Source organism: Pollicipes pollicipes, unplaced genomic scaffold (assembly GCF_011947565.3).
Source record: "Pollicipes pollicipes isolate AB1234 unplaced genomic scaffold, Ppol_2.1 Scaffold_3447;HRSCAF=4054_pilon_pilon_pilon, whole genome shotgun sequence".
Lineage (NCBI taxonomy): Eukaryota > Metazoa > Arthropoda > Thecostraca > Pollicipedomorpha > Pollicipedidae > Pollicipes > Pollicipes pollicipes.
In genome coordinates, this window is record NW_023596297.1 from 29,709,084 (window position 1) to 29,736,781 (window position 27,698).

General features: G+C 56.1%; 1 protein-coding gene across 1 annotated transcript in view; it reads right to left on the reverse strand.

Annotated features, from left to right (window-relative positions):
- Positions 1 to 27,698, reverse strand: part of LOC119092411 (paired box protein Pax-6) — a 36,331-nt gene that overhangs the window by 4,413 nt on the left and 4,220 nt on the right. Inside the window, exons 2-4 of the mRNA XM_037215373.1 lie at positions 19,165 to 19,213; positions 18,513 to 18,717; positions 12,476 to 12,687 (exon numbers count right to left, since the gene is read on the reverse strand). Coding sequence (XP_037071268.1) covers positions 12,476 to 12,687; positions 18,513 to 18,717; positions 19,165 to 19,177 — 430 coding nt within the window. The 5' untranslated portion in view covers positions 19,178 to 19,213. The remainder of the gene's footprint in view (positions 1 to 12,475; positions 12,688 to 18,512; positions 18,718 to 19,164; positions 19,214 to 27,698) is intronic.

A 27,698-nucleotide genomic window follows, 5' to 3' on the forward strand; every position in this document is an offset into this window, starting at 1 on the left:
CATGGGTGTTCGTCACGTGACGTTAACAGCTGACCGAGCGGCGGCGAGCGGCGCGGATATGGTGGTGTTCTCCGGGCGACGCACCGAGGAAATGTGAAGGGAATCGGAGTGACATCGCCACTGATGAAGACAGACACCCGTTCACGAGCGTGAAGCTGTAGCACTCCCCAGGTAGCTATCCATCTACAGGTGCCGATTTACATAAACTTGATGAATACTCGTTACGTGAAGAAAATGCGGCAGATCGCTTATAAGTGGCCCAAGGGGATAGTCCTAAATGTGTCAGGACACGCGAAATCCAAAACGCAGCGCAATTTGCTCTCTGACTTGCAGCACGCTGTGACAGTCACGGGTCACTAACGAAATACCTTGTTAGTTCACCCACAACAAAAAACCGTGTTCTGCTTCCCATGACCAGCTGACATTGAAATTGTCGGCAATGAGCCGGAGAAGAGAACGGTTTTAATTAAAAGCGTTGTTACAATGGGGACAGGCGGGTAGTTTAATTAACGATTTCAGGCTGCCATCTGCTCACAAATCCTTAAAATATCTACGTAAAAATGGCCGAGCGCGGTCCAGAAAGAATCCTGAACAAGCTGGGAAATGTCTGGCAATTCCCATCGCATCCAGAAAACTGAAACATTCCACCAAACCTGGGAATAAGCCAAGAATTCAAAGGAAGAAGACGGCTATGTCCGTGACAGCCTCCATCACGTCGCCTGCATAATGTATGGAGGACACGGCTCTCTCGTTCCCAGATCCTTATCGGGGCCATGAGAAAACAGATCACACAGAGTGATACCTCCGCCAAAATGGCCACGGCTGTCGGCCATGTTGGCCGCTCGGACGGGCGTGCGTCCTTCGACAGATTTACGACCTAATTGTTCAAAACAGTCTCGTCTTGGCATTACTGTCGGCGGACTCCTGGCAAAAACTGGTCAGGCTCTCCGCTTGTGGCGAGCCGCTGGCATCCGCCATCGTGCCCGCGCCGTTTTTGTTGTTTGTTAATAGAACGGCAGCTGCGCACGAGGACTTTCTTATCGAGGGCCTTCACTTTAATTAGCAGACGCTATGGCCACTTTCTGGCTGTAATCTGACAGCTACTTGTCAGCAGGGCATCAGTGGCCATCCGTGATCTGACCGGCATTACCGCACGCCTCGACCTCAGTGTGGTCGTCAACGGCGGTGTCTTGCAATGGCCCGCCATCCCCTGCCGCTCTGCCGTCCGCCGCGCCGCGCGGCGCTCTCGCCGCCGGCCGGCCGGCGTTGTCTCCTGACGCAGCACGTCGGTCTCCGCGCCCCCCAGCCACGCGCTGGCCGCGGCGCTCTCGCCGCCGGCCGGCCGGCGTTGTCTCCTGACGCAGCACGTCGGTCTCCGCGCCTCCCGGCCACGCGCTGGCCGTGGCGCTGGCGGTGGCGGCCGGCCGGCGCCGGCGGCCCAAATGAAACCATTTAACGCACCCTTCCCCACCACAATATTTGTATCATATGATATTGAATTATTGTGATCGAGGCGGACCATTGTGCGCGTGAAATCGGTCGCGTCGGCCGGGCCGGGCGGCCGGCATCGCCACAATGTGCTCGTCCGAGGCAGGCTCGAGCGCAGCCATTCAGCGATTGGACGCGGACAGAATGGAGGCAGTGCTGAATGGGCGTCGTACCGCGCAGGCGAGAGGACGCCTGGGTCTGCGGAGGAGGACAGCTGGAGCTGGTGAGGAAGGGTGACACGGTGTAGGCTGCACAGGAGAACAGTTTGAGTTACAGAAAGGCACGGTAAGTGAGCTCTGTATGAGAGAACGGTCAGGGAACTGTTTGAATAAACATCTTGAAGTATGAGAATAATAGTGTGGCCATACAGGACCGCTGGGTGAGCGGAAGGCGGACTACAGCCCTCCGTTTAATAACATTGATTAGAGAGTGATAATGATAGGGTAAATCCAAATCAGTTCCTGAGGAGCGCTAAAGATAAAGACAGGAGATGCTTGCGCAAAGGATGAGTCTGAGTCATGCATAGCACAAAGAAAGCGAAAGACCGCTTAGGTCTGCATCGTCAGATCCACGCAAAGCAATATACATTTTGTTGCTGATGTGGCCTGTCATTACGATATGGTCTATTGCTGTAACGCAAAATCTCGCATCGACTGTGCTGCGTGAAGCCAAAGCACAGCTGGTGGCCGGTATACCATTTGAGGTTATTGGCTGAGGATGCGTTCAAGCAGCTGCGACAACAACCACACCAACTTTCGCTGAAACGGGCGTGATTGGGACAGTTCTCACTTAACGACGCTCGTTCTTAAAGTAGTGCCAGTAATGCGCCTTGCACTCGATTCCGACTACAGAGGAACTTTTGTCGGGTTCACCGGGGATTGGGGGGGGGGGGGGGGGGGTACAAAACAGCCCTCAGGAATCAGAAGCTGCGGTCTGCTCCGTCAGGGCACCAGGAGCGGTCGTTTGCTCCATCATCGGGTCAGGAGCGGTCGCCTGCTCCTTCAGCACGGCAGTACGGACGCACTCGATGGGCGCGAGCCTCCGGCGGCTCAGTGAAAGCGACCGGTCCGCCTGAATGGCACCGCCAGCCATCAGCGGCCTTCTGAATGGCACCTCCAGCCACTAGTGCCCGCATTCACCGGCTCTGCTACACCGCCACTAACTGCCGCCCCTCTGATGGCGCCGCCTCTCCCCGCATCGGCCGCCGACCGGCGAACAAACGGCCCACCCTCCGGTGCGTGGCCTGGACACACACGGGCCAGGCGGCCGGGCCACACGGTAAGGTCCCCTGGGACGCGCGTTTGTTCCTGAGGTGCGGACTGGCTGCTGTGATGTAGACTGACTGTGGCGTAGCCAAATGCAGGGACGCGGCCTGGTCCCCGGGCGACGACCTGGTCCCCGCGCCGCGGTCTGGTCCCTAGGCCACGGTCTGGTCCCTGGGCCACGGCCCGGTCCCTGGGCCCCGGCCCGGTGTCTGGGACACGAGGACATGGGTGATGAGCGACATATCGTTAAAAAGACATCGTTAAACCCACTCTGAAAATGATGAAAAATGGATTTTCTTGTGTTTTTTGCCAGCTGCATCTGCAAAGTTCATTGTTGGCAGGGAGGTTGGGCCCGACAAGCGGAGGAAAGGGAATGAATTTGCGAAAACGTATGAAAGACTTTTTAAGGAGGCATACAAGCATTGTATGCAAGAATACTTTGAAATACGAGAATGAACATTGAAAAAGATGAATGCGTCAGTATTATGGGGCATATGCATCCCGGGATCGGGGCGCGGCCAAGGAGTGTGGAAAGCACCACCCCCAAACCCTCAGGTATAGTCTCTTTTCACCTTAAATGACTCCTGTCAGAAAGCTAAAAATCGGCGTGATGTGTTCTGTCCAGGCTCCGGGCCCCTGGCTGCATCGCTGCCCCGTGACCATGGCATACGTCTGTGGACAACCGGCTCGAGGCCTTGTTTAATTTTGCAGCCGATGTAATCAAAGTAGCTTTCTTCTTTTGAGCGATCGCAGGCGTTCTTTGTATGATTCCTTGTATGCTAGACGAAGTTTTCTCATGAGCAGAACACAGTGAATGGTTGCGCTTCATGTATTTGATACCGGCATAAAGAGCGTGCGCTCAGTGCAGTAATGCACTTGGTCGCATTGATCGTGTACGAGTTTGGCTGAAATTGGGCCACAAGGAACGATTATAAGAAACAGCCCTGCAGTCAGATCTGAATCAGGCCGATGACATCTGCAAAGGTATGCTACATGGATAACTCGGTTTGGTGGCCGCATCCTTCAGTACGCGTTTTTAATCAGACAAAATAGTTCTTGCTTCGAACAACACCACCGCTACCCAGCTGGACATTTGAACCTGGCCGGCGTCCAATTAGTGGGCACAGGCGAGGTTTTTGACCCGTGATTGGCATCGGTGGCCGACGCAGACAGGGACCGTCACGGGTCGCACCTGCGCACGCGACCATCCTGCCTGCCGACCAGTGGCCAGCGGCGGCGAGAGGGCCGGCGGTGCCGGCTGTCTCCGGATCTGTGGCAGGTCCCGTGGCGGCTTCTCCGCGGCCTGTGACGGCCGGCACCAGTTCCCTACCCGTCCTGTGACGGCCGACAGCAGCCCTGCCCAGCCTGGGACGGCCAACACCAGCTCCCTGTCCGTCCTGTGACGGCTGACACCAGCTCCCTGTCCGTCAAGCGGCAGCTGACACTAGCTCACTGCCCGTCCTGTGACGGCCGACAGCAGCTCTGCCCAGCCTGGGACGGCCAACACCAGCTCCCTGTCCGTCCTGTGACGACTGACACCAGCTCCCTGTCCGTCAAGCGGCAGCTGACACCAGCTCCCTGTCCGTCCTGTGACGGCTGACACCAGCTCCCTGTCCGTCAAGCGGCAGCTGACACTAGCTCACTGCCCGTCCTGTGACGGCCGACAGCAGCTCTGCCCAGCCTGGGACGGCAACACCAGCTCCCTGTCCGTCCTGTGACGGCTGACAACCAGCTCCCTGTCCGTCAAGCGGCAGCTGACACCAGCTCACTGCCCGTCCTGTGACGGCTGACACCAGCTCCCTGTCCGTCAAGCGGCAGTTGACACCAGCTCCCTGTCCGTCCTGTGACGGCTGACACCAGCTCCCTGTCCGTCAAGCGGCAGCTGACACTAGCTCACTGCCCGTCCTGTGACGGCCGACAGCAGCTCTGCCCAGCCTGGGACGGCCAACACCAGCTCCCTGTCCGTCCTGTGACGGCTGACACCAGCTCCCTGTCCGTCAAGCGGCAGCTGACACCAGCTCACTGCCCGTCCTGTGACGGCTGACACCAGCTCCCTGTCCGTCAAGCGGCAGTTGACACCAGCTTACCGCCCGTCCTGTGACGGCCGACACCAGCTCCCTGCCCGTCCCACGTCCGGTGCCGCGGGATCGGCCGAGCTCGGCGCTGGCGGGCGCAAGGCTGAGCGCGGGGACACCGCCGACAAGCACGGCTAGCGGCGGGGAGAGGGCCGGCGCGCACCCCCGGCGCTCTCTCTAATCTCGCGCGATCGCCGGCCGGCCGTGACGGACAAGCGGTCCGCGGGCGGACGCTGCCGACTCTGACACATAGTGACGGCCCAGTCGGGCAGAAACACACGGAAAAAATGTCCTGATCAGCCGGCAGGCGAGCGGCCAGGCAGCGGCGAGCGGACCGGAGACAACGGCGTTGGAGACAACACTGAACCGCGGAGGGCAGGTGAGTCACCACTGGACTGTGGCGACAAAGCCGACCGAGTCGCCAGCGGACTGCAGCAGCACAAGAGATTGGCACCGCCACCAAACTGTGGCGACGCGCGTGACGGAGTCGCCAGTGAATTTTGGTGACGGAGTCACTAATAAACTTCGGCGACGAACATGACGGCGTCACCACTGGACTGTGATGGCACATGATGGCATCACCACTGGACTGTGATGGCACAGATCTAGTCACCGGTGGACCGCGACCACACGTGTGACGGCTTCCCGCTGGATTGTAGCGGATATCGAAGAACTGCCACCGAACTGTGGTGACAGGTGATTGAGTTAGCGGCCGACTGAAGCGACACGGATGCCCGAAGCAGCCATGGACATACGGCTGGGCAGGCTACGGTTGTTTGACAGCACCGCTGAACTTCGATGAGAGGGACCAAACCGACAGTGGAGATCAATGACAAAGTGGAAGTGACTGAGAACGAAGGTGACGGAAGGGGCTGGATCCAAATGTGGCTGCACCCACCCTGTGGGCTTGTAGCAGTTTAAGCACATTAGCCGATAGCAGGAAAGGTCTGCGCCAGCATGCAGAGCATTTCAGTTTTGCAACACATGAGACTGCAGTGTCTGCTCCATGCACGTTTTTACCGTTCCCTTTACACAACGATCCCTTAAACAGTCTCGCCACGTCGGCCTCTGAGCTTCAATATGAACGCGGCTTGCCCGTGCCGCTGGAGCGTGCGGACGCTGATACAGCCGGCGACGCTGTTGGCCGCGCGTGCTGACGGCCCGCGCGAGGCGCGACGGTACCCTTTCATAGGCCGCGGAGCCTGCGAGCGCCAGGGCAGGCGTCGGGACGGCCGGTCTCCATGGTGGCCGGCGGCGCGGCGGCGCGGCGGTGTTGGCCGGCGCCACCCGGGCCGGCGCCGCACCGCTCCAGCGCCGGATCGCCTTCCGCCGTGTGAACTTCAAACGGCGTGCTAAGCCGGCGTGCCGGGTCACACTGACTTATGCAGCAACGCCTCTTTGAAGCGGTGAGGACCTCCGTGTCGATGTCGTGTCAAAACGCGGATTGCAAGACACCAAGCGCCTTGTGTGTTTTCGTCGCAGGTGACTAAAGGCTCGCATGTCTGGAGCGACAGCGCAAAGCTATATGCTGAGCATGTTCCCCCTCCCCCTTCCCCAAAAGCACACAGTTTAAGGAGAGAAGTAATGTAACTGATTCGGAAGCCGCCCTATTTCGTTAACGCGACACGACTGCTGCGGTCAAATATGCTGTGACAGTCTTAACCCCCGTTACCACGCTCCCTCCCGCGGTACGATCGATCACTTCTCAGTGATCGACTTGAGTGGAGGCGTTACCGTCTCGCGTACGTCTGGCATATTCCCCACGGCGTGTTGGACAGATTTGGCCATGATGTATGCTGTGGCTCTCAGTGTTAGTCAACGGACCACCTGCAGCTCCCCGATAGCAGTCGCCGCCACAACATCGTGGCAGCGGTCTGCCGTTCTTTCGCGAGGCTCGTATGCAGTTGGTGCCTCTGGGCTTTTCAGGGCGATGCTTTGCAAAGGGTCGACAGGTGAGGTTATGATGACGCGACAGCGGCTTGATCATTAAAGACTATGTTCGTGTAAAAAAAGCGTGAGAAGGCTGGCCAGGCTTGGAAATACCATAGATGAGACTCAACAACGCAAAAGTCAGGCATATCCCGGAAAGTATAGGGGTGCAACGGAGACACGAAATTTGGATAAAAAGGGGCTGATAACAAAAGCCAAATCCGGCCAATCAGAAAATGAGCTGATAACGAACTGCTCAGTGGCAACACATTGTTCCTGACGCATCCTTACTTACAATGCTTTGTCTTATCCTAGCGATCCCGTCATAGGTTTCAATGTTAAAAAGCACACTGGTCACCCAAGAAAATTGAGCCCAAACACCCAGCTAGTCCTAATTTGAATGAGACCCATCCCTTCTCCGGGTGAAAACAACTGGCACGAGCTCATAACAATCTACGCTGAGATGTCACACAGCCAGCAAGCTGAAACTGCAGCTTTGCACACCCAACCAATAAGGACTTGGTAAATTTGCAATTTTAATCAGACGCCAGAACACTTCAAAGTTTGACATGTTCCGCAGAACGATCAAATCGGACAGTGCGGATTAATCTGGTTTCATTTTGGCGATTCTCGCACTGAATCAGTCGGTATGAAATAACAGCAAGTGGAAAATTGATGTCGCGACAAGCCTACGAATTTTAGGGCTGAAATGAGACAAGCGCATTTGAATCTTTCCATGCGTTGTATGCTCAATGCAACGCCTTCAAGGGTCTTGACGTTGCTGCGAATCATTCTGTCGTTTATTCCCATGCCCATCAGGCCGAAGTCGTGCAGCTGCAGTTGCAGTTCTTCAGTACTATAAAATGCAGCTGTTTTCACTTTAACCGTGCCAGCTGGAGGGATTCGGGTCAAGGCGTGGAAAACCCCATCACTAACATAGGCATGGCTATGGAAGAACAGCGAAAAGAACGTTACACATATGCGCGCTATGACCTTAGTACAAACAAAGGAGAAAAACAGACGTAAACGGCAAACGACTGCATTGCTACGAAATCACAAACGCTGTCCTTTCAACCAACTGGCAGCAGTTCGGCATCAGATACCATCACCTACCTGCACATCATCCAAGCTGCCTGCCCTCATACTCTTCCCTCATCCACTTCGAGTAACGAGACAGGCTCAGCTTCAGCTTACCATAGTGGCCGCTTTCACGAGGAAATACGGGGCGGACCTTTTCAAAGCTTTTTGAAAAGTTTTCAGCAGTCATTTTGAAATAACACGAATTGTGTTAGCGATTGGCGGCTAGAAATGCCTTGCAGAGATGAAAAAGAAATGTGTAAAAACGTTAGTTTCGAAACTTTTTTGAAAATATTGGGTGGTATGTCTGATGCAGGCAGAGCAGACCAGACGTCTTTCTCCTGGGTGCGTCTCTTTTCATAGCATGTAGTACAGAGCTTGCATACTTAAACATGGTTGGCCCTCAAAGCCCGCCTTGCTCCATACGACACAAATGTAAGCGCTAATAGGGTTGCCAGTACCCATGACCCTAAACCGATCCAAGCCGTTGCCAGGTCTGATATTATCCCAGAATCTGGGTGAACTTAAGTTGTGGACTGAAGAAATAAATGCAAGTAAAAAGTCTCATTTCGTTTAATAACCTTTTCTGAACATCACAAAAGGGTTTTAGCTATTGAATGCGAGTGAGATTGCATGACAGTAATCAGGTCCTCGTCAGTGTCTAGTACCTACTAAAACTTCTTAAAAACATTTCAAAGATTCTGAAAACTTACAGAGCATTAATGCATCGTAAAATGGCTAGCGTGTTCATTAGAATTGAGAGTCAAACGTCGCAAATGTATCAGTATCAGGTCTTCGGCGTGGCCCTTTCGCGCTACTGGAGACCGAGTGAGACAGCAAACGAAGCAAAGGCTATTGTGCATTATACAACAAGGTATACATGCAAACTGCATTGTAAACCTGTGTCTACACGATAACAAGGCCACTATAAAAAGAGGTCGACTTGACGAAAAAGTTGTGGCGCCTCGTAAGACCTGTAAAACACACAACACAGCCCCGTGCCAAACTGACATACACTTGCGACATTGCGTGAGGCGTACTTTATGGCGGGTACCGATTATGTAGTGGTTAACACGTCTGCGTTAACCACTGCACATCTGAGAAACCAAAGGTACGGAGTGCGATTCCCCGCGGTGCCCGCCCCCTCCCCCCCCCCTGCGGTGCCGGCGACAGGCAAGCGACGCCTTATATCCCCAGCGCCTGAGTGCGTCGCATAGCTCCAATGACGTGTATTTTATGACGAGATTAGGCGATGAGTTTTCTGCCTTTGGACTCCCGCCCTCTCTCGTAAAGAAGTTTCCTCTGGTTATTGTTTTGCAAGGGCTTGAGATCTACATTAACTTAATAGATGAAACATAAATTGCGCGCCGACACCCCAGCACAGGTCTTTGTAGCCTGAGTAGATCTGGAGACAGCTCATAAGTTTGCCACGCGAAATGTCATTGTCACTGCAAATGTGGAAACAAAATTGCAGCACAAAGAACGGCACAAGAAAAGAACAGAACAGTGCTATTCAAAGCTGGGCTAGGCGCACTGCAATTATGTGCCTGTAACATAGGGATGTCTGGGCATGCTAGAACATCAAGTCTGCATGATATGTTCAATGATGGTATGCTTACATCGAACCGAGGCGCATATACAGTTGATATCTTTATTATACACCGCGTGCGGTATGAAATCTGCTAAGCAATGCCTGGCACAACTTGACAAAGGGTAGGAATTCCTGCACTTTCAGTCTCTGTCGCAATAACCGTGCCCAAAACATCTGGATTACGTACACACGGTCGGAAACGTGACTGATGACTGATGATTTCCCCAGGTGCACTCGGAAACAATACCAATGAGTACAATACATCACAAGCGCATAGTTTTGGGCTTGCAATGACAGCCTCATTACTAAAGTTGAAACATTAATGTTCTCTTTTGTTATTGCTCAATAGCCCAGTAACGCTGACGGCGTCGAAAAAGTTCGTCCGTGGAGTGTTTTTGGAGACAAATGCACCACTCTGACGCCTGAAAGGCACTGCAAACACCGTCTAATTCGGATTTTGTTTCAATATAAAATATGCGAATGAGTTAAGATTGCATTTAACAAATAAAGCCAATCGATTTGCCAGTAGCCACCTCGTGGTCTTCGGAAAAAATTCTGGACTGGTAACCCTGGGAGTGTTGGCCCGATGCATCGTCTGGCCAGTATGACATGAAAAGGTCAGCTGGCAGCTGGCCAGAAAGTGCCAACCAGACCCAGGGTCATCGTGCCGTAGCTCACTGTACAGCACACAAACACCTCCGCAGTCCTGTCCCAGACCGCAGATATAGCTAATGTAGTTGTTGGCGCACTCCATGAAAAGTTCTATGTAGCAAAAAGGTCGGGGTAAAATTGTCCGCATTGGGTTCAAGTTATACGCAACAAGGTCTATTAAGCAAGTGCTCTGAACACTTCGCCACTGGTGCAAACACTGCACAAAACAGCATATTTAGAAAATAATGAATATGGTAGTTCAATAGTTTTATTCACAACAACTTTTGCACGGAATATCAAAAAACATTCAAAACAGATATCAAGAGTGCTTCAGATTTACATTCGGAGAAAGCTCAAGGCTAAAATAATAACATGAATAAATCAGGATGCATTGTGACCGTTGGACCACTCGGCTGCGATGTCAAGCAATGTCACTTCGCGCACACAGCGTTGGCATTGCCGAAGCTACAGGAATACAGCATTCGTGTCGTCAACAACGATCGAAGGGTCTCGTCAGGGCGGACGATTCTCCCACTACGACTACATCAGCAGAGTAATTAATCACCAAAAGAAGCAACAGCTCGTTTGATTTTGAGGTTGAGGTCCGCTCCGGGCCGCAGTGGTCGGGCTACCAGACGACAAGGCAACGCACCGGCGGCAGGGCGGCGCCGTCCTCTCTCCCCACCAAGACGGCACCCGCCGACCACCGCGAGCCTTCCTCGGAGGACGGAACTCCTCCGGTCGGAGGACGGCCCGCCGGCTGCGGTGCCGGCCGGTGCCCGTCCGCTCTCACCGATGCTCGGATAGCCCGCGCCGCCGCCGCCGGATTCCCAGAATCTCCTGCCGCCGCGGCCAATAAGCCGCTCGCCAGGCGGGCTGCGGCGCATGGCAAGCCCAGTAGCGGATGGCTTGTACTTTAATGGTGGAAATAAGCTTACGGAGTAAGCGACTTGCACTTACACATCACATGTGTGTATTTCTAGTGAAGGCACAAAGCCTGTCTCATATTTGTTTCAACAATGTTTGCCTGTATGATAAAAAACCCGCTCGTTTCGGAGGAAACTAGTCCTTATATATATTTTTGCATATTGTGCATTCTTACCACTTGGGTTTATTATTGGTGCCCCTTCCGATCTTGTTATCGTATCAAGTTAAAAGACAAAGTGCAAAAAAGTGAGAACGAATTTTCTTATTCTGTCAGCACTCACACGTGATCACATGATAGCATAACTGACGTCATTAACACCATCTGAAATTATATTCACAACGCTGTCTCATCATCAGATACTTTATATGCATATTTTAACGAGCCAGTGCATCAGCTCATCTTTCAGCTCCGTTAGAAACGATTCCAAGACTGAATCATATCTGCTTGGGTTGGAATCAGAGTATGCCCCGTATTGTGGTGTGCCGCTTGGTCTTGGGTTTCAATCAGCCCAAATGCGCTGGCAGTTGGAAATCGATCACATTATTGGAGCGAAATCACAAGACAAGTGATGACCGATAAATCCGATTGAAGAAATCTGCATAATTCACTAGTTAAAATGGTATATCTGATCATCATGATCTCGTGTGGATGTATTACATACAACTAGTTTCGCATTCCAAACTGGACACGAATGACCTAGATATACACGTGTGTAATGTAAATTTTGACCTCAATGGTGACACTTTCCCTTTGACGCCTTTAACATCTCAGGGACTAGTGATCACAGGCACCATTCCGTCTCAATCGCAATTGGTTAGGACGAAGGCTAGACAACATGAGATCAGCGTTATTATGCTGCGTTATCGACCTTCAGTACACCAGGAGGTACTGGAAAAATGTCATAGAGCAAACATTGGTTATACCGTCAATACACGACGTTTCAAGTTGTGCTTATGATCACGGGTGAACCATAAACCGAATTGTTATCAGAAGCACAGCTTGAATCGTCGTGCACGATTATTATGATAATGTCAATATTACCGATTTTTGCTCGCCGATTATTGTCAAGATACCAAAGTCAAACTCACAATGCCGAGAGACGAGAAGCTCATGGCCTTGCTCGCCTATATCATGTATCTCCTTGTCCGCGTACCGCTTCTTTCGAAATTCTCTGATTTATCGAGGGAGGGAGAGCGTCTCATGTGCACTCAGCTGCACCACGGCCCCCGGCGCTGACATAAACCCCGTAGTGGTCAACATACCTCAAAGACTCCGCTAAAAGTGTACCGTTTTCCCTATCCCTGTCCCTCCTCCTACCCTATCCCATATATATATATATATATATATATATATATATATATATATATATATATATATATATCACATATCAGCATCCCTCGGCTGTCGCTGCCGGCGGCGAGGCTCTCGCTTCGGCTGCCGACCGCTCTCGTCCTCCGGCCATCCGCCGCACACGACGGGCCGGGAGCCGCGACGGTACTCACGCTGGGAATGGTGTCGTTGGAGCACACGCCTTCGGACAGCAGCCGGTCCCGGATCTCCCACGCGAAGATGCTCGGGCACTCGCGCTTGTAGTCGGCCACCTTGTTCACCACCAGCGGCGTCGCCACGCGGGGCTTGGAGCCGCCGATGGCGCGCGGCTTGATGGAGCCCGTCTCGTAGTACCTGGGCGAGACGGCGTCGAGGTCAAGCCACAGCTGGCCGCTAACGGGGGGAGGGGGTGGGCGACCCGCGCCACCTAATGGCGCGGGTCAGCTGGGCCCGGCAGGGGCGCACCTGTGATCGACTGGTCGCACGCATGCCGTGTAGTATTCTGGGGTGAACGACCGATCGACTGTAGGCACGCTCGGATGATCGACGTTTTGGTCTTATCGGATAGCATCCCACGGATCTGGGCTACTGTAGATGATTGCGTGGACAAGGTGTCTCTGAAGCATACGGAGACGCTATGTCGCCTCTCGCGTGCTCCTCGCGCGACTCTCCAGCTGCCAGTCGCCTGACCCAGGTCGCCCGAGCTACGATCTCCGCCACACGGTGCGTCTGTAACGGGCCAAAGATCCTAATCGACGCTGCACAGCGAACGACGGCCGACCGACAGGTCTGGCGGCTGCACTGACGGAGCGCCACGCCCCGCTGCGTTGGTTGGCGAACCGCACTCCGACTCCGTGGCCGGAGTCACAGAGTTACAGAGTCACAGAGTCACGGGTGAGGACCTTAGCGCCCAGCGCCGTCCAGAACGCCATGCTCTGCGCCCAGCCTTCGGCTCGGGGCGTGACCCATGGCAGGTGGCCTCGCATGCCGTCGCTGCCTCGTCCGAGGGCTTCGCGGCTGAAGGCTCGCCTCCGTGACCGTCTCGTCCGCTGGCTCCCGACACGGCCGCGTCACTGTACGCGTGCACAAAGAGACCGACCAAGGTCGCAGGAAGAGCGCGTCCGCAGGCAAACAATCAACAATGCCCGGCCCGCCTCCGGCCGGAAAATCGCGATGCTGAAGGCATGCGCGGAGGGGGGGGGGAGGGGGAGCGGGCTGAGCAGGAGGAACTGGGAGCCCTCCGCTGCGGTGCCCGGCGGCGCGGACACACGTCTTCACAGAGGCACAGTGGAGAGGCTGGGCTAAATGGAGGGGAAGGTGCTAGCAGCGCTGAAGAGGGTGCCAGCAGCACTATAGAGGGTGTAAGCAGCACTGAGGAGGGTGTCAGCAGCACTGGAGAGGGTGTGGATGCAAGTGGTGTCACTGGGGCCTTATGGCGCGCTTAGCTGCTGGGGCCACATGGCGTCGCCTGCGTCTCACCCTGGCGGGAAGGGCGGGCACCGCGGGGAATCTGGAGGAGGTGTCAGCAGCACTGGACAGGATGTCAGCAGCACTGGACAGGGTGTCAGCAGCACTGGACAGGGTGTCAGCAGCACTGGACAGGGTGTCAGCAGCACTGGACAGGATGTCAGCAGCACTGGACAGGGTGTCAGCAGCACTGGACAGGGTGTCATCAGGACTGGGGAGGGGTCACCTTAGCTCCACTGGTTGCAAGAAGAGTTGAAGCGTTAAGGATGATGCAGCCTCACTTGCGAAACCTTTCTGCTGCTATAGATCTTCAAAGGTACTTATTGTCACTCTACCCACCCAATACCCAGTCATGGTTACTTTGCCCGCGACCTCCGTGATTATTTCTGTCACCCGTTGATGAATCCATTGGAAACTGGAGACATATCTCCAAGTTTATTGGGCGACATTTTGCTCCAGGCTTCAGAATTGCTCACTTCAGAACATACCAGCTCTGGAAACAGCTGACCTGCTTTATTTGCCTGCGTCACAACGTCCACATGGCTGTTCCGATTACTGTTCAATTTCATAGATTCTTCTCGACTTCGATCCGACTGTTACCCGCGCTAGCCACGAATAGCGGGACGGTGGTGGGGGTTGGGTGGGGGATGGAGGGCTGGTAAGTGCGCGGCACCGCGGCATCGCACCCACTGTAATCTGGACGAGTGGGCACCATATTAAAGTGCCCCTTTAGATGCGCAGCAGCTGTTGACGTGAAATTCGTCAAGCGGAATAGTGCTCCCGACCTATTAAGTCTCGAAGATAGAAAATAAAAGCAGGTGAAGAGAGGGGAAACAGGCGACGAAACCACACGAGTGGGGAGAATTTGCGAAAGCTCTAATGTGCGCAGTAGCTTATCGTCCGCTTGTTAAACGACTCCAGGTGTGTGATGAGCGGCAGACCTTAGACGGTGTGTGATGACCGGCAGACCATAGGTAGAATATAGCTTACGCTTTGCCACGGAACTCCAGTCGTCAAAAGAAAATCACCAGGTACTCCCAAGTGGTTTGGAACACTAACGGCGCAGAAGTTCAGCAGGCCAGCTGAATGGTTAGGACGCTCCGACGGTGGTCAAGCGGCACCCAAAGCAGTTCTGGTGCCGATATTCACCAACAAAGGCCGGGGTCCGGACCTCTGATTCCCTCTGACAATGAGAACCTTTAAACCAGTGTAAGATCACTGGTAGTTTCGTCAAATGGATACTGGTCATGAATCCATAAGACGACGAGGGCAAACAATGACGAACAGATCCAGCACTAACCTAGCCAGCCTTCGGGCCTCTGTCGTCAGAAGACTCTTTCAATGCAAAGATTAAGCGGAAGCGGATTGATTATGCATATTGAGGCTATAAAGATCGCAATATGCACTGCAGCCCTGCAACGGCAAGAGAACCCAGGGCGGGGCACCATCAGTGACTTCGAGGCAGCTGATGTACCCGCGATTAAGATATGCAGGAAGCCGCCGAGAAAAACACAGGTGGCGCTGAGATCAAGGAGTCTGAATGGCCGCGAGGGCCCGAGATGGTAGGTGATGCACAAGGAGGTAAACCGCACTCCGTCCACACTCCGTCAAGTCCCGTCCCTACCGTCCAACTGGAAACCGCGGGTTATTCTGGGTAAGGTATGTGACTTTGAGCGTCCTAGACTGCCACCGCCAAAAGGACTTCCTGGTGTCAGCAATATTTCAGGTCTGGAGCTGCTACTGGCCGGTTTTCTAAGACACGGTCTTCAGGATAGGAAGTCACATTGATACAATGCATTCGCTCCGTTTTTTTTACAACATAGAACTAAGACCACTTTCTTTAGACCGCTGCAAACTGCATTGCAGCATGATAGTGTGCACTGTGAAATAGCTAAACACGGTTTATAACGAAATAAAAGACCCGCAGAGAAAAAAACGCATGTTTTTGAAGCTTAATGTGTCATGTAATGCATTACAAAGCCAACAGAAAATCGCGTGACGGTCATGCGGCATTATTCACGGTGCACACTGAACGGATATACGAAGAGGAAAAGATCCTCCCGACTTGTCATTCTCATTAGCATATGATGATTGTTTCGTTAATCTTACGATGCGACTTTACTCAATGCGGCCTAGGGACTGAAATGCAAACCATGATGACAGCATGAGGAGCAGCTCTGCCGACTCGCTTCGTGGCACAATAGGATAGTCCTGAGCGCATAATCTGCCATCTTTGACGTCAGAGATTGCCTTCCGGCAATAAGTGCATAGCACCATAACCAACGAGCTTTACTTTCGATGATGAGCATTTGGTCGACTTAACCCTAGCAAGACGAGGAGACCCTGACGTGTACTTTGTCAAAACTGAAGCTGTGCTGATTATGATGCAGCTCTCCGTGAGCCTGCTTGAAGTTGCAGTACTTTGGTTTAAATGCTGTTTGAACACGTTGCGTTAAAATCTCAACAAAAAACATCCCTCCGTGAATGCAGATCAAACGTCTATATCAAATTTATACCAGTTTCGATAGCCGCTTGAACGTCATAAATGTTTGTCTGTCGGGAGGCATGTATTTGAGGTCGGTCTTGTATTGAATATTACCCACCTGACTAAATTAATGATGACGATATTCTGTGGAACATAACTGAGTGGGTCGTGCCTCTAAGCCGAATGCGATCAAATGCGTCCGATGAATTCCTCGCTGCAGGACGTCGATTGACCTTTGTGACCTGGTTGGTATCGTCACAGGTCATAGGAACAGATGTTTAACAGTTGACAAAACGTGTTTGTTTGCCTCCTACTCGGAGGCAAAAGGGATGTACACGGACCTATGCAGAGATAAGCTTTAAGTCCTATGGCCCGATTTAACGAGCCACAAGTTATACCAACTTGTATTCTGTGTTCATATTTAAGCATGTGGTACAATAAGCGGCAATGAAATCTCCTTGAAGTTTGAAGGGGGAGGGAGAGAACGAAAGTCATCTTTGATTATCTTTATTTGGTCAACGCCTAAAGGGCAACATTTTAAGCAGCGCCACCGACGGCTGCCTCAACGCTGCCTACAAAACACGGTTCTCGGGGCAAGAGCGACTGAAGTACGTTTCTTGGACTCTGGGGACATCACGTAACATGTCAAACGTGACTCACGTCGGTACTGAATGACACTCATTAGTCCGATGCGGTGTCACAAGGCCTACGCCGTGCTGCACTCCGTTTGCCTCTAGTATGCTTGGTTTTCGAGGCGACAGTGACGGATGACTGCCTGACCTCGGGCAAAAGGTGTACTTTATGCAAACCTGGGAGGGGGGGGGGGGGGCCCCGGCGCAATAATACTCCCGCTGGCCCGCCTACTTAAAGCTTTCCCGCCGTCGCTGGTGGGACATCCAAACCGGGACTTCCCATTCCGAAGGCCTTAACAAGCCGCGCATCAGCCGGCAGCGCCCAGGACGTCCGCGATCTGCCGGCTCGTGAACACCGATGCTGGCTGTAGCGCCACGCGTGGTGAAGAGGGTGTTTCCCCCGCTCGAGAGCGTGTCTGTTGTGTCGCGCGCGCTGAAGAGGGTGTCTGTTCGGCGGCGCTCAGAGCGGCGGCGATAAGTGGTGGTTCCGTTACTGCAGCTGCCCCGAGCGCCGCCGCTCCCACCCCGCCACGGCAGCCAGTTATAATTGCTGAAAGCGAAGCCGCAATTAGTCAACGGGGTGCCGGCGGCCGCCGAGCGGGCTGGGCACCTCGTTCCCGCCGGCGCGGCTGGGGCCGATTGTGACCCGGGGGCTGACGGCGCCCCCCGGGCCGGCGACGAACGGGAGCCGGCGCCCCCCGCCGGCCGGCGCCGAGACGGCAAGAACCCGCCGCCGCCGCCGCCGCGCGCCTCAATGCGGCGCGGCCGCACGGGGCTGGGAAGGCGGCGCGGTTTGTTCCCGAAACGGGGAGACTTGAACGGACACTCATTAGTGCAGAAACGCTAACAGGAAGCTCGGTCTGCGTAAAATCGCCTTCACGCTCAAACGAGTCCGCAGCAGCTGTCAGCTACGCAGGTGTTTCACGAGCGGGGCTAAGGCGCCAGCTTGCAGCTTCCATTAGGCTTTTTATCTGTAAGCCTGGGGATGCTGGCTTAGTGGAGCTGCAGCATCCGGAATTTTTCCCGGAAAATCAAGGCCTACCGTGTGCATATTGTCTTAGTGCTCCAGCTAGTCATATCCTATTGGCTGATTGGATCTAATTCCCCAGATCAGATCTGGAACCACCGGCCGGAAACATTTGCATGCACCGCGGAATGGTGAATGGCCTTCGTGGCGTCCTGATTCATGCGTTTTAGGCCATTGTGCTAAAGGAGATGTTCTGGAATAGAATCACGACCGCAGTGAGCACTGGGTACGTTTTTCGCCGGAAGAGCTTCACCCCAAAAGGGAGGCAATCAATGGAGAGATGCCTTGCGACTGATTGACACCGCCAAGTTCAGGTTCCGCGAGTCACACGTCCCGCGGCGGCAGCCCGTGCGTGCCGCGGTGACCTGGGGGTGTGGTCAGCGCGGCTGCGGCGAGCGAGGAGGCGCTCGCGCTCAGCGATGTGCGGCAGCTGGTGGCTCCGACCGACGCTTCCGCCGACGCCAGCGGTCGGCAGACTGGCTGCGTGTATGTGTGTGTGCGTGTGTGTCGTTGGTACCCCTACACCACCGGCACCCACCGGCAGGCCGGCTGGTCCGCGGCTTCCTACCTGCCCAAGATCTTGGAGACGCAGCCATTGGAGACCTGCAGGATGCGCGAGATGTCACACGGCCGCGCGCCCGAGTGCGCCAGCTCGACGATCTTCTGTCGGGTCGAGTCGGGCAGGGGGCGGCCGTTGACGTACACCCCTCCCAGCTGGTTGACCCCGCTGTGACCTGACATGACACGGGACACAGAGGTCAGCGGCTGCTCCTCTGTCGATCAGACAGACACGGGCGTTAGAGGGCGGTCGTGGTGTCGGTCGGGTGACAAGCAGGCGAGAGCGAACGGCACACCCGGCGAGGGGGAGGGGGGGGGGAGGGACGAGCCAGAGGGCGGAGATGTCATCACTGGTCCCATCAACCAGACCTCGACAGCAGTCAGCAGATGGTGGCATTGACATAAATGGCCACGTGTCTTCACACGATAACGCCACTCACATGGTGTGTTTGAACTTTGTAATCTCCGGCAAAAACGACTTTATGCATAATTCAACGACGCCCGTACACAAACTGGACTGAGCATGCGGTGCCCTATGTGATTGGATGCTCTTAGCCTTAAGTCGGCCCAAGATGGCCAATTTTGGCAGCCGTTTCCTGCAGCGTGCTTGACGGAGCACAAAACCACGAAAGCCGCGTGGCACAGGGTCCAGCCATTCTCACCTTTGTGTGGCATGGGATTCAAGCTGGCTGGAGAGGAGGCGGCAGGTCCCTGCAACAAAGATAGATCGTCGGTCACCAGCCATCGGGAGCACCGTCAGCCGTGGTCATCAGCTGTATGGTAAGTGTGCCGTGCAATGTGTTTAGGAGATCGAAAACCGGTCACTGCAGCTAAATGCAGCTTTACGTTTGGACTATCGCGGACGGGATAATCTCTCATGTAAGTAAACCAGCTGCATTCTGCGCTCGATTCGACGCGGCGCAAAATCAATCTCAAGTAGCGAGTGCGAAGGATTTGTTTCCTTTATTGCAAATGCGAAGTAAAATTGGGAAGGATGATTGTGCACCGTTCACGAGCCTTTCATTTCTTCGGAACAACTGCGCCTTCCCAGGCCAAAAATGTTCTTTGCCACGTTAATCGCTGGCGCAGAATGACTTGCAGAAGGCGCAGAATGGTTTACGTGTTTGAATTGCTGAGAAAAGACCATGGAATTGAATTACTCTTCAACGTCAAGCATTTAGAAAAGACCCATGTCGGCCATTGAAGGCTTTGCACAGCTATAAATAGAAAATGAAGATTTTGTACGACCCCAAAGGCCCTGCCTAGCAAAAAGAAGCAGCCAAAATAAAACCATCACCCACCGAGTGTCGTTTCATGTGCGTTATGTTTAAGGAACTTTTGAGGCCTCCAAAAGGGTCCGTTCAGGAAGGGGCTCAGCAGTCGTCGATTTCAAGCAGAAACAGCCATTGGGGGTGTGGCTCCGCCATTGCCATTAGCGCGGCAGGCACGAAACGGCCTCGATTTGGCCAATGGATTGACCATGACGCAGCTGGGTGCCTGGCAACCACCCGAATGCAGCGGGTGAGCCTCCGCCATGCAGGATGCATAAATAAGCCGGAATTATCTCCCCTCTCTGCTCTAACCCTTTCCCCACCTCTCTCCCGTCCTGCCCCGCCCTTCCTTTTCCCCTGTCCCCGTCCCGCTCTCGTTTCCTTTCGTGCCGCGTGCTTCTCCGGCCGCCGTCGTCTGGTGCCGTGATTGGTTCGTGCGCTTCCTTGTCAAGGGCGCGCCAGTCAGACACCCCGGCTAATCATGGGGCCATCATCGTAAAACAAGTTCTGCCCGGCGCGCCGATAATGTGGGATGATCACATGTCAGGACCACCGCGATCAAAGAGCCGGTCGCTTGTCGGGGCTGCGCCCGGCCGAGTTAGCCGACACAGCCACGGCTCACCGGGAATCGAAGCGACAACACTAGATATGACCGAGAATGGCTCTTATTTCGCCGTCCATATGAAGTGCCCCGCAGTGGTTGACCAAAACGGCAAGGGAGTATGCGCAGATGGACCTTTGTGGGTTATAGGGTGTGCATGACAGGACTGTTTAGTAGTTGCTGCCCCAAATATTCTGGCATTTGCACTGATTGGCCTTCCTCCACATGTCTGCCAGCCAAATGAAGCCAAAAGGTAAATGACATCTGCCGAGCCAAGCGATGTTTTTTTTTGCATTTATTGATCACAAAATGATCATGAAATACATTTATTTGCCCCGGCATTAAACGTTCCAATAGAGAATTGATCTCCAGGTGTCATCAAAGTTGGGGATAATGTTCTTTACCGCCGTGAACGGTAATGAGCTTTGAGCTTAGGTGATATGTTTTAGTTGGCCATATTCCCCCGTATCACTGTGCACCTAGCACCTGCTTGCTGTAACGAGCAGATGCCATAAGGTCCTTACGCCTGCCTGAGTGCCTGAGTGCATGACAAAGCTCGTTTAAGCCCCCTACCTACCGTCTTCTTTTGTGAGCAAGGATATAATGATAGCCCGAAATAGTGATCCCAGAGGGTCACGCGAAGTGACGCCCGCCATGTCACTGCGTGACAAACTGGCACTCGCACGTGAGCGTCTCCGCCACCTTAACAGGTGATTCATTGTGTCGTTCATGTTATTCATTCAAGATTCCAGCCGCTGACATTTTCGACGTCATAGTGGTTAAGCTGTGCGTCTGAGATATAGATGTCCGGGGCTCGATTCCCCGCGGTGCCCGCCCTTTCCGACGGGGTGAAAGGCAGGGTCAGCAGCTGAGTGCGCAGACTCGCTAACATGCCGTCAGACATGCCGACGCACCCCGCTCCCCAGACAGGGGGGGGGGGGGGGCGCCGGCTTGCCAAACTCGGCGCACACGTGCGCGCACGTCACTCGGCGCCACCAATGGGGCGGCGCCGAGTCAACGTTCGACCGCCCCCTCCCCGCTCCACCACCGCCCAGCCACCCCCGCTCCACATAAGGGAAGCTATCAAGCGCTTGGAGGCTTCGGAGAGCTCTGGAGACGCGACAACACGGCGGTGTTATTCGCGCGTCGACCACCGAACCCCGACCGCTCGCCGCTTGACGGCTGCTCAAAGCCGTCCAACGCAGTCACCTTTGTTCCCTTTTCGGCGCGCAACGCGATGTTGGTCATCCACATTTCCGGCTTGACTGATGGTGCCTGTCTTTGGGTCCGGCCCGGCAGGATAAATGACCTTGACCCCCGGATAAAACGGTGCTGGAAACAGACACAAGCAGATGCGATGGCCGAGGTTGAGTTAAGTCTGGCCACCATGCCGTCTCTCAAGCCCGGAAGGACGTCTAAGCAGGTACACAGCGCGCCGGTTTCACGTTGTTCCTTTGCTCCCATTACGCAGCTATAGGAGGCCTTCCCAAGCCGCCGTCGCCGAGCCGGCATTCGCGCCGCTTCCGCGAGGTCGGCGAGGTCAAATATCAAGACAGCCGAGCTAAGCCCCCGGCGGCAGACAGGGAAGGGGGGGGGGGCAGTCGCCGCCGGCCCTCGTTCTGTTTTGTTTCCAAACAGGCCGGTGGCGCTGCCGCGGCGCCGCTCGCTGTCAGGCGGCGCCTCTGCAGCCGCCGACACCGAACCGGCCCCGGCCACCGGCGTCCGGTCGGCTCCGGCTGAGCCCCGACAAGTGTCGCGCGAGACGGCGCCGCTTTGATCTCGTTAATAAGGCAAATTATGAGAAGTATGACGGCGGCGGCGCGTCTCGGCCGGCGTCCACCACCGGGCACGCGCATTCGGCGGCGGCCGGCGGCGGCGGCTCGATGGCAGCCAGATAGCGGCTTCATTAGCGCTGCGGTGCGCCGCCGCCGCCGCCGCTGAGATGTCCGATACTCGGCGGCTGGCCGGGGAGAGCCGGAGGCAAAGACCGGTCTCGGCCGGACGGCTCTCACTCCGCTGCTCTCTCTCTCGCTCTCTCTCTCGCTCTATCCCTCTCTCTCTCGCTCTCTCTCGCTCTATCCCCCCCCCCCCCTCTCTCTCTCTCTCTCTCTCTCTCTCTCTCTCTCTCTCTCTCTCTCTCTCTCTCTCTCTCTCTCTCTCTCTTTCTTTCTCCACTTTTCTTTTCCCCTCCCTCTTCCACCAAGCTCCCGTCCCCTCCCTCGCTCCCTCTCTCTTTCTCTCTCTCCTTTCATCTGTTTCTCCGTCCCTTCCTCGTTCCCTCTCTCTTTCTCTGTCTCTTTTCTTCCGTTTTTCCGTCCCTTCCTCTCTCCCTGTCCCGTTCGCTTTGTTCTTATGCTTTCTTTTTCTTCCGTGGCTGTATCCCTATTTCATTTGTTCCTCCTCCGCCTCTTCCCGTCCCTTCCTCTTTCCCTGTCCCGTTCGCTTCGTTCTTACGTTTTCTTTTTCTTCCGCAGCTGTATCTCTATCCTGTTTGTTCCTCCTCGGTTTCGATCCCTACACACCTTTGCTTGCACTCTCCTCAGCCCAGCTGATTCTGTCGTCACTCACGCCTGCACCCGTGGCGCGGGGCACGCGATCGAGATCAATGCTGGCTCGTCAGATCAACTCACACCATCCTGGACAGCTGTGTTGAAGATTGGCCCTGTTATAATTGCACCAGGTCGAAACCCGTCTTGTGAAGGGACCGCACCGTTGAAGGTTCGCCGTGCGGCGTTGAACAAAGTCCCCTGCACACGTGCTCAATATCAGGTTACGTCGGTCGCATTATCAGTCCAATATCTGCGGATTCAACACGCGACAAGGTCCAAACAGCAATGAAACGACAGCCTAAAAATATTAAGCCCGTGTAATCTTTGCGTTCGTTGATACGGACATGCTCATTATTCAAATGTACAGAGATATTTGTACGGCCGTCATGTTGCGTTGTGTCGCGCCGCCTGACTTTTGTTGCTGATAATCGGTCTGAAGTGGGCCGCCCTAGCCGTCCAGCCGCTGGATTATCTTGCCCGGCCCGTCTCCCGGCGCTGCTCGGTCAGCGGCCGCCGACAAGCGCCGTGGTACCGCCGGCCGCCGCCGCCGCCCAGGCAGCGCTAGTGTCGCCGCCGGCCCGGACTGCGGCTAAGCGCATTATTGCAGGGAGCGTTTTGATGGATCTATGACAGCCGCACGTCAGGATATTTACCTACGAGGCGGTGATGAAAACCGCTTAGCGTTCTGGATGCTGGCGCAGGCATCACTCCATGTATAAGTACATGCATAAGTACACTTAACCCAATGACAGGGCAGGACGGCCGGCTGAGCCACTCATCATGTGCCGAAGCCTCTCCGAGCGTGTGCCGGCCTTCTCCGCAGCACGCTCTGGGCAGACGGACACCGCACGGCCTCACGTGCGGCGCCGCGAGCTTAGGTCTCCACGTGCCGACCGGTGCCGCCACAGCAGCTGACGGCGCGAGGAACGCCTCTCGACGGCACACGCAACTGGGACTGTCAGGCCACCGGGCTGCGCCGGTGCGTCTGCTGTTGGGCGGCCGGTTTGATCTGGCCTGGGTCTGGTCTGGTTTGGGTCTGGTCTGGGCCGGGTCTGAGCCTGGGCTTGGGCCTGGGCCTGGGTCTCGGTCTGGGTATCGGTCTGGGTCTAGGTCTGGTTCTGATTCTGGTTCAGGTTCTTGTTTTGGGTCTGGTCCTAGTTCTGGGTCTGGGTCTGAATCTGGGTCTGGGTCTGGGCCTGTGTCTGGGTCTGGATCTGGGCCTGAATCTGGGTCTGGGTCTGGGTCTGGGTCGGGCCTGGGCCTGGGCGTGGGTCTAGATCTGGATCTGCATCTGCATATGGGTCTGGGTCTGGGTCTGGTCTGGTCTGGTCTGGTCTGGATTAGGTCAGGTCTGAGTCTGATCCGATCTGGGTCTGTCTAGTCAAAGCCTGGTCTAATCTGGTCTGGGCTAGGTCTGGGTTTGATCTGGTGCAGGTCGGGTCTAGTCGGCCGGCGGGCTGCGTCCCGCCAGGCGGCGTCCGGCCAGCCCAACGCCGAGTCGACCACCGCGGCGCATTCCAACACCCCCAGCCGCTGTAGTCGCATCCGCTACAGGCGCCCGACACATTTTTGCGGCCGACTAGTCGGCACCGTCACCGCCTGAGCCGTGTCGCGAAATCCGACACCGTGTTCTCGGCGAGGGCCGTTTAGAGGCGGCGGACTCTGCGGTCAGCAGCGCCGGCCGGTACACCGCCCGGAGTTGTCGCTCGGGGCTGCACGGGACCCAGCGCCTCAGCTGGACGGCGGACGGGTCACACGGGTGGAGGATGCCGCGGTGGCCGCGCATCTCGCTGCGGCTCCCCCCCCCCCCCCCCCCCCCCCCCCCCTCCCTCATCCTTCATCCCCTTTCCGCCAACGCCGAGCGGTCGTCCACCATGAGGTGTGCTTTTGTTTCGTTGATTTTCTGATCATGACTTCGCCATTTCCTCCACATATTTACGCCTGCACCCCCACCCCCACCCCCACCCCCGCTCCGACGTGCACGCCCTCTTCCGCCGGGTCGTTTTGGCCCCAGCCCCAACCCTCGCGCGGAGGGCGTACCCATGGTGTGAGCTCCCGCCCGTCTTTCCGGATCCCGTAGCCAGGAGCGCACCCAGGGACAGGTGTGCGTGGAACTTCAACTATTGAACGTCGATGCCCCCAATTCAGCCATTGCTACAACTTTTGTGGTGACAATAGGCCTCCTGACCCGCACTCTCCGGCCTATCACCCCGGCCCGGTGGCGCCGCGTCTGCCTTGAGCCCTCAGCCCGCGGGCGAACAGCGATAGCCAGAGAGCATAATCGCATTACGCCCGTCTGCGCCCGAAAGGAAAGCAGCGGAGGGAGCGCTGTCTGGCGCGCGGACCGGACGGCCGGGGGAAGGGGCCGAGTCGGGCGCGTGGACAGGCTCCCACCCGCGGGGGTCCCGTCCGCAGGGTCGGGCGGGGAGGGCGCCCCCACCCCCGTAGTCGGGGGATCGTCAGTCCCTTCGCCACGCGTCCCCGCTGTGCACGGCTGCGAACTGTCCCAGTTCGTCCCGCCCCAACGACCTCTCGGCCAGACCTCACGGTGTCAGCACGAACCTCGCCTCGCGCGTGGCCGCCAGCCAGAGTGGCGCCTGGCGCCGGCTCAGCCCGCGGCAGGCAGGCCCACGGCAGGCTGCAGGCTGTTGGCCAGCGAGGCCCGCTCCACCAGTCATTAGCCGGTTATCATCCGTACGTCGGCGCACTGGAGGCGTCCGGACCGACGCTGACAGGCTCACTGTCACGGCAAAGTCGTCCTCGGCACTCCGCTCCCGGTGCTTAGCGGCCGGCGTATTCCCCCGATGCTATCAGAGATTGGGAGTCTCGCCGGGGTATCATGCCACGCTCACGGGCCGCCGGGCCGATACGGCCGCGCGTCACGAGACGGCACGACCGGTCACGCCATCCGACGAGGGCCGAGGGCCGCCGGCCGGCGTCAGCGGTGGCTGGACCACAGGCTCCGCCGCCAGCCGGCGTCAGCGGCGACCGGCCGACGTCAGAGGCGGCTCCGCTTAAGGCGCTGGCACCGACTGACGTCAGCAGCGGCTCCGCCGGAGGTGTCGCCGCCGGCCGGCGTCAGCGGCGGCTCCGCCAGAGGTGCTGCTGCCGACCGACGTCAGCAGCAGCTCCGCCAGAGGTGCTGCCGCCAACCGACGTCAGCGGCGGCTCCGCCAGAGGTGCCGACGCCGACCGACGTCAGCGCTCTCTCGTCGATGTCGTTGCGAGGCCAGTTGCAGACCCCTCATGGGTCCGTTCGCCATTGCAATGGACAACACGTCAGATCAGGGGCGCAGTTTCTCAAAATAAGTTCGGAAGACTGGACAAGGAGTCAATGGCTAAACCTGTCCCCTCATGCAAAAAGTTTCTCTTCGGATTTGACCCTCTTTGCTCTAAAACTCGGACCGAAGCCGACAACTCTCTGGGAAGCCTCACCCTTGTGTCAGATACACAGATCCTTCGAGATCTCGAGACGGTGTTTGCTGGCCAGCGTCAGCAGCGGGTGCAGCGGCGCCCCTGCCGGGCGGCGAGCATGCAGCGGACCGCATGACATGGTCGATGTGACATGTCGCCAGCTGATTCGAACCGGAGTTTTACGGGCAATCCGCCACGGACTCGGCAACAGCCTCAGGGTCACTGTCAATGTCGCCGGGCACAGCTGCTCACAGGCCCGCCTGGCGGCCGTCACGGCCGGGGCGAGCGGGTCTTGTCGCTTGTCACGCCGCTTGCGAGACGCTTGGCGGGGTCACTGAGGTTGCAGACCACGCCCCTCGTGAGGGGTATCCGGGCCCGAGATTGGCTGCGCCCGCATGTGTTGAGGCTATGGCCAAACAGCATTTTGAGCCTTGCCCGCGGTTGGCATCTCTCCCAAATGTGGCGTTGAGGTAGGTTGGCCCAAACTTTGTTCACAGTCTTTTTGCACGAAAGGTTCGCCCCCCCATTTAAGCCCATTGTATTAGTGGCTCAATACGCGCAGAAGCGTGGGAGGGGTCTCCAGTTGTCGTGAGAGATTCACATTACCTCTGCAATAATGCACAGAAAGGATTGGCTTGAAGATGGGCTTGCCCGCTCCCAAGCTTTCGCTGAGGTTGTTACGCCTCTGAATGCTTCGCAGGGGAAGAGCATTTCATATTGAGGTAGCTTGTAGTTTTTCACGTTGACGTGCATGTGAATTTAATAAGTCCCATTCAAATTCGCGTACGGTGCCCCGCATGTGGAGTTGACATATTTGCGTCCGGTGATCTAAAAAGAGGCAAACCTTGTTTCGAGAAAAAGTGGTGGGCGGTGACGCAGATGACATATTTTATTCGGTGTTTCTGTGCGGACCCATAACCCGGTGCTACTTTTTGACATGGTCGGGTGCAACGTCATCCCGAATTAGCACACTCACGCTTCTGCGAGCCTCTCCAAAGCATGGCGGCAACTTCGCTATTGAGGGCCTCTCAGCGAGAGGCCGCGACTCGAGCCCGGCTGTGGCAGTCTCGAGCGGCAGGACCGGGCGGCCGCCTCGGCGGCGCCTGAACGCCCGGGTGTGACCGCTTCGTCAAGCAGCCGCCGAGCAGGGTCGAACCCTGCCGTCGGTGGCGACGGCGGCGACGTCACGCCGAGTGAATGACGTCCGCACGGCCGTCGGCGACGGTCCGGCCGTCGCCCGCTCGACGAGCGGAGCGAGGGGGCTTCCCACAGACGCCGTGTTAGTTTCCGCTGGACGTCGTCCGCCCAGCGAGCGGGGCCAGGGGACTTCCCACAGACGCCGTGTTAGTCTGCGCTGGACG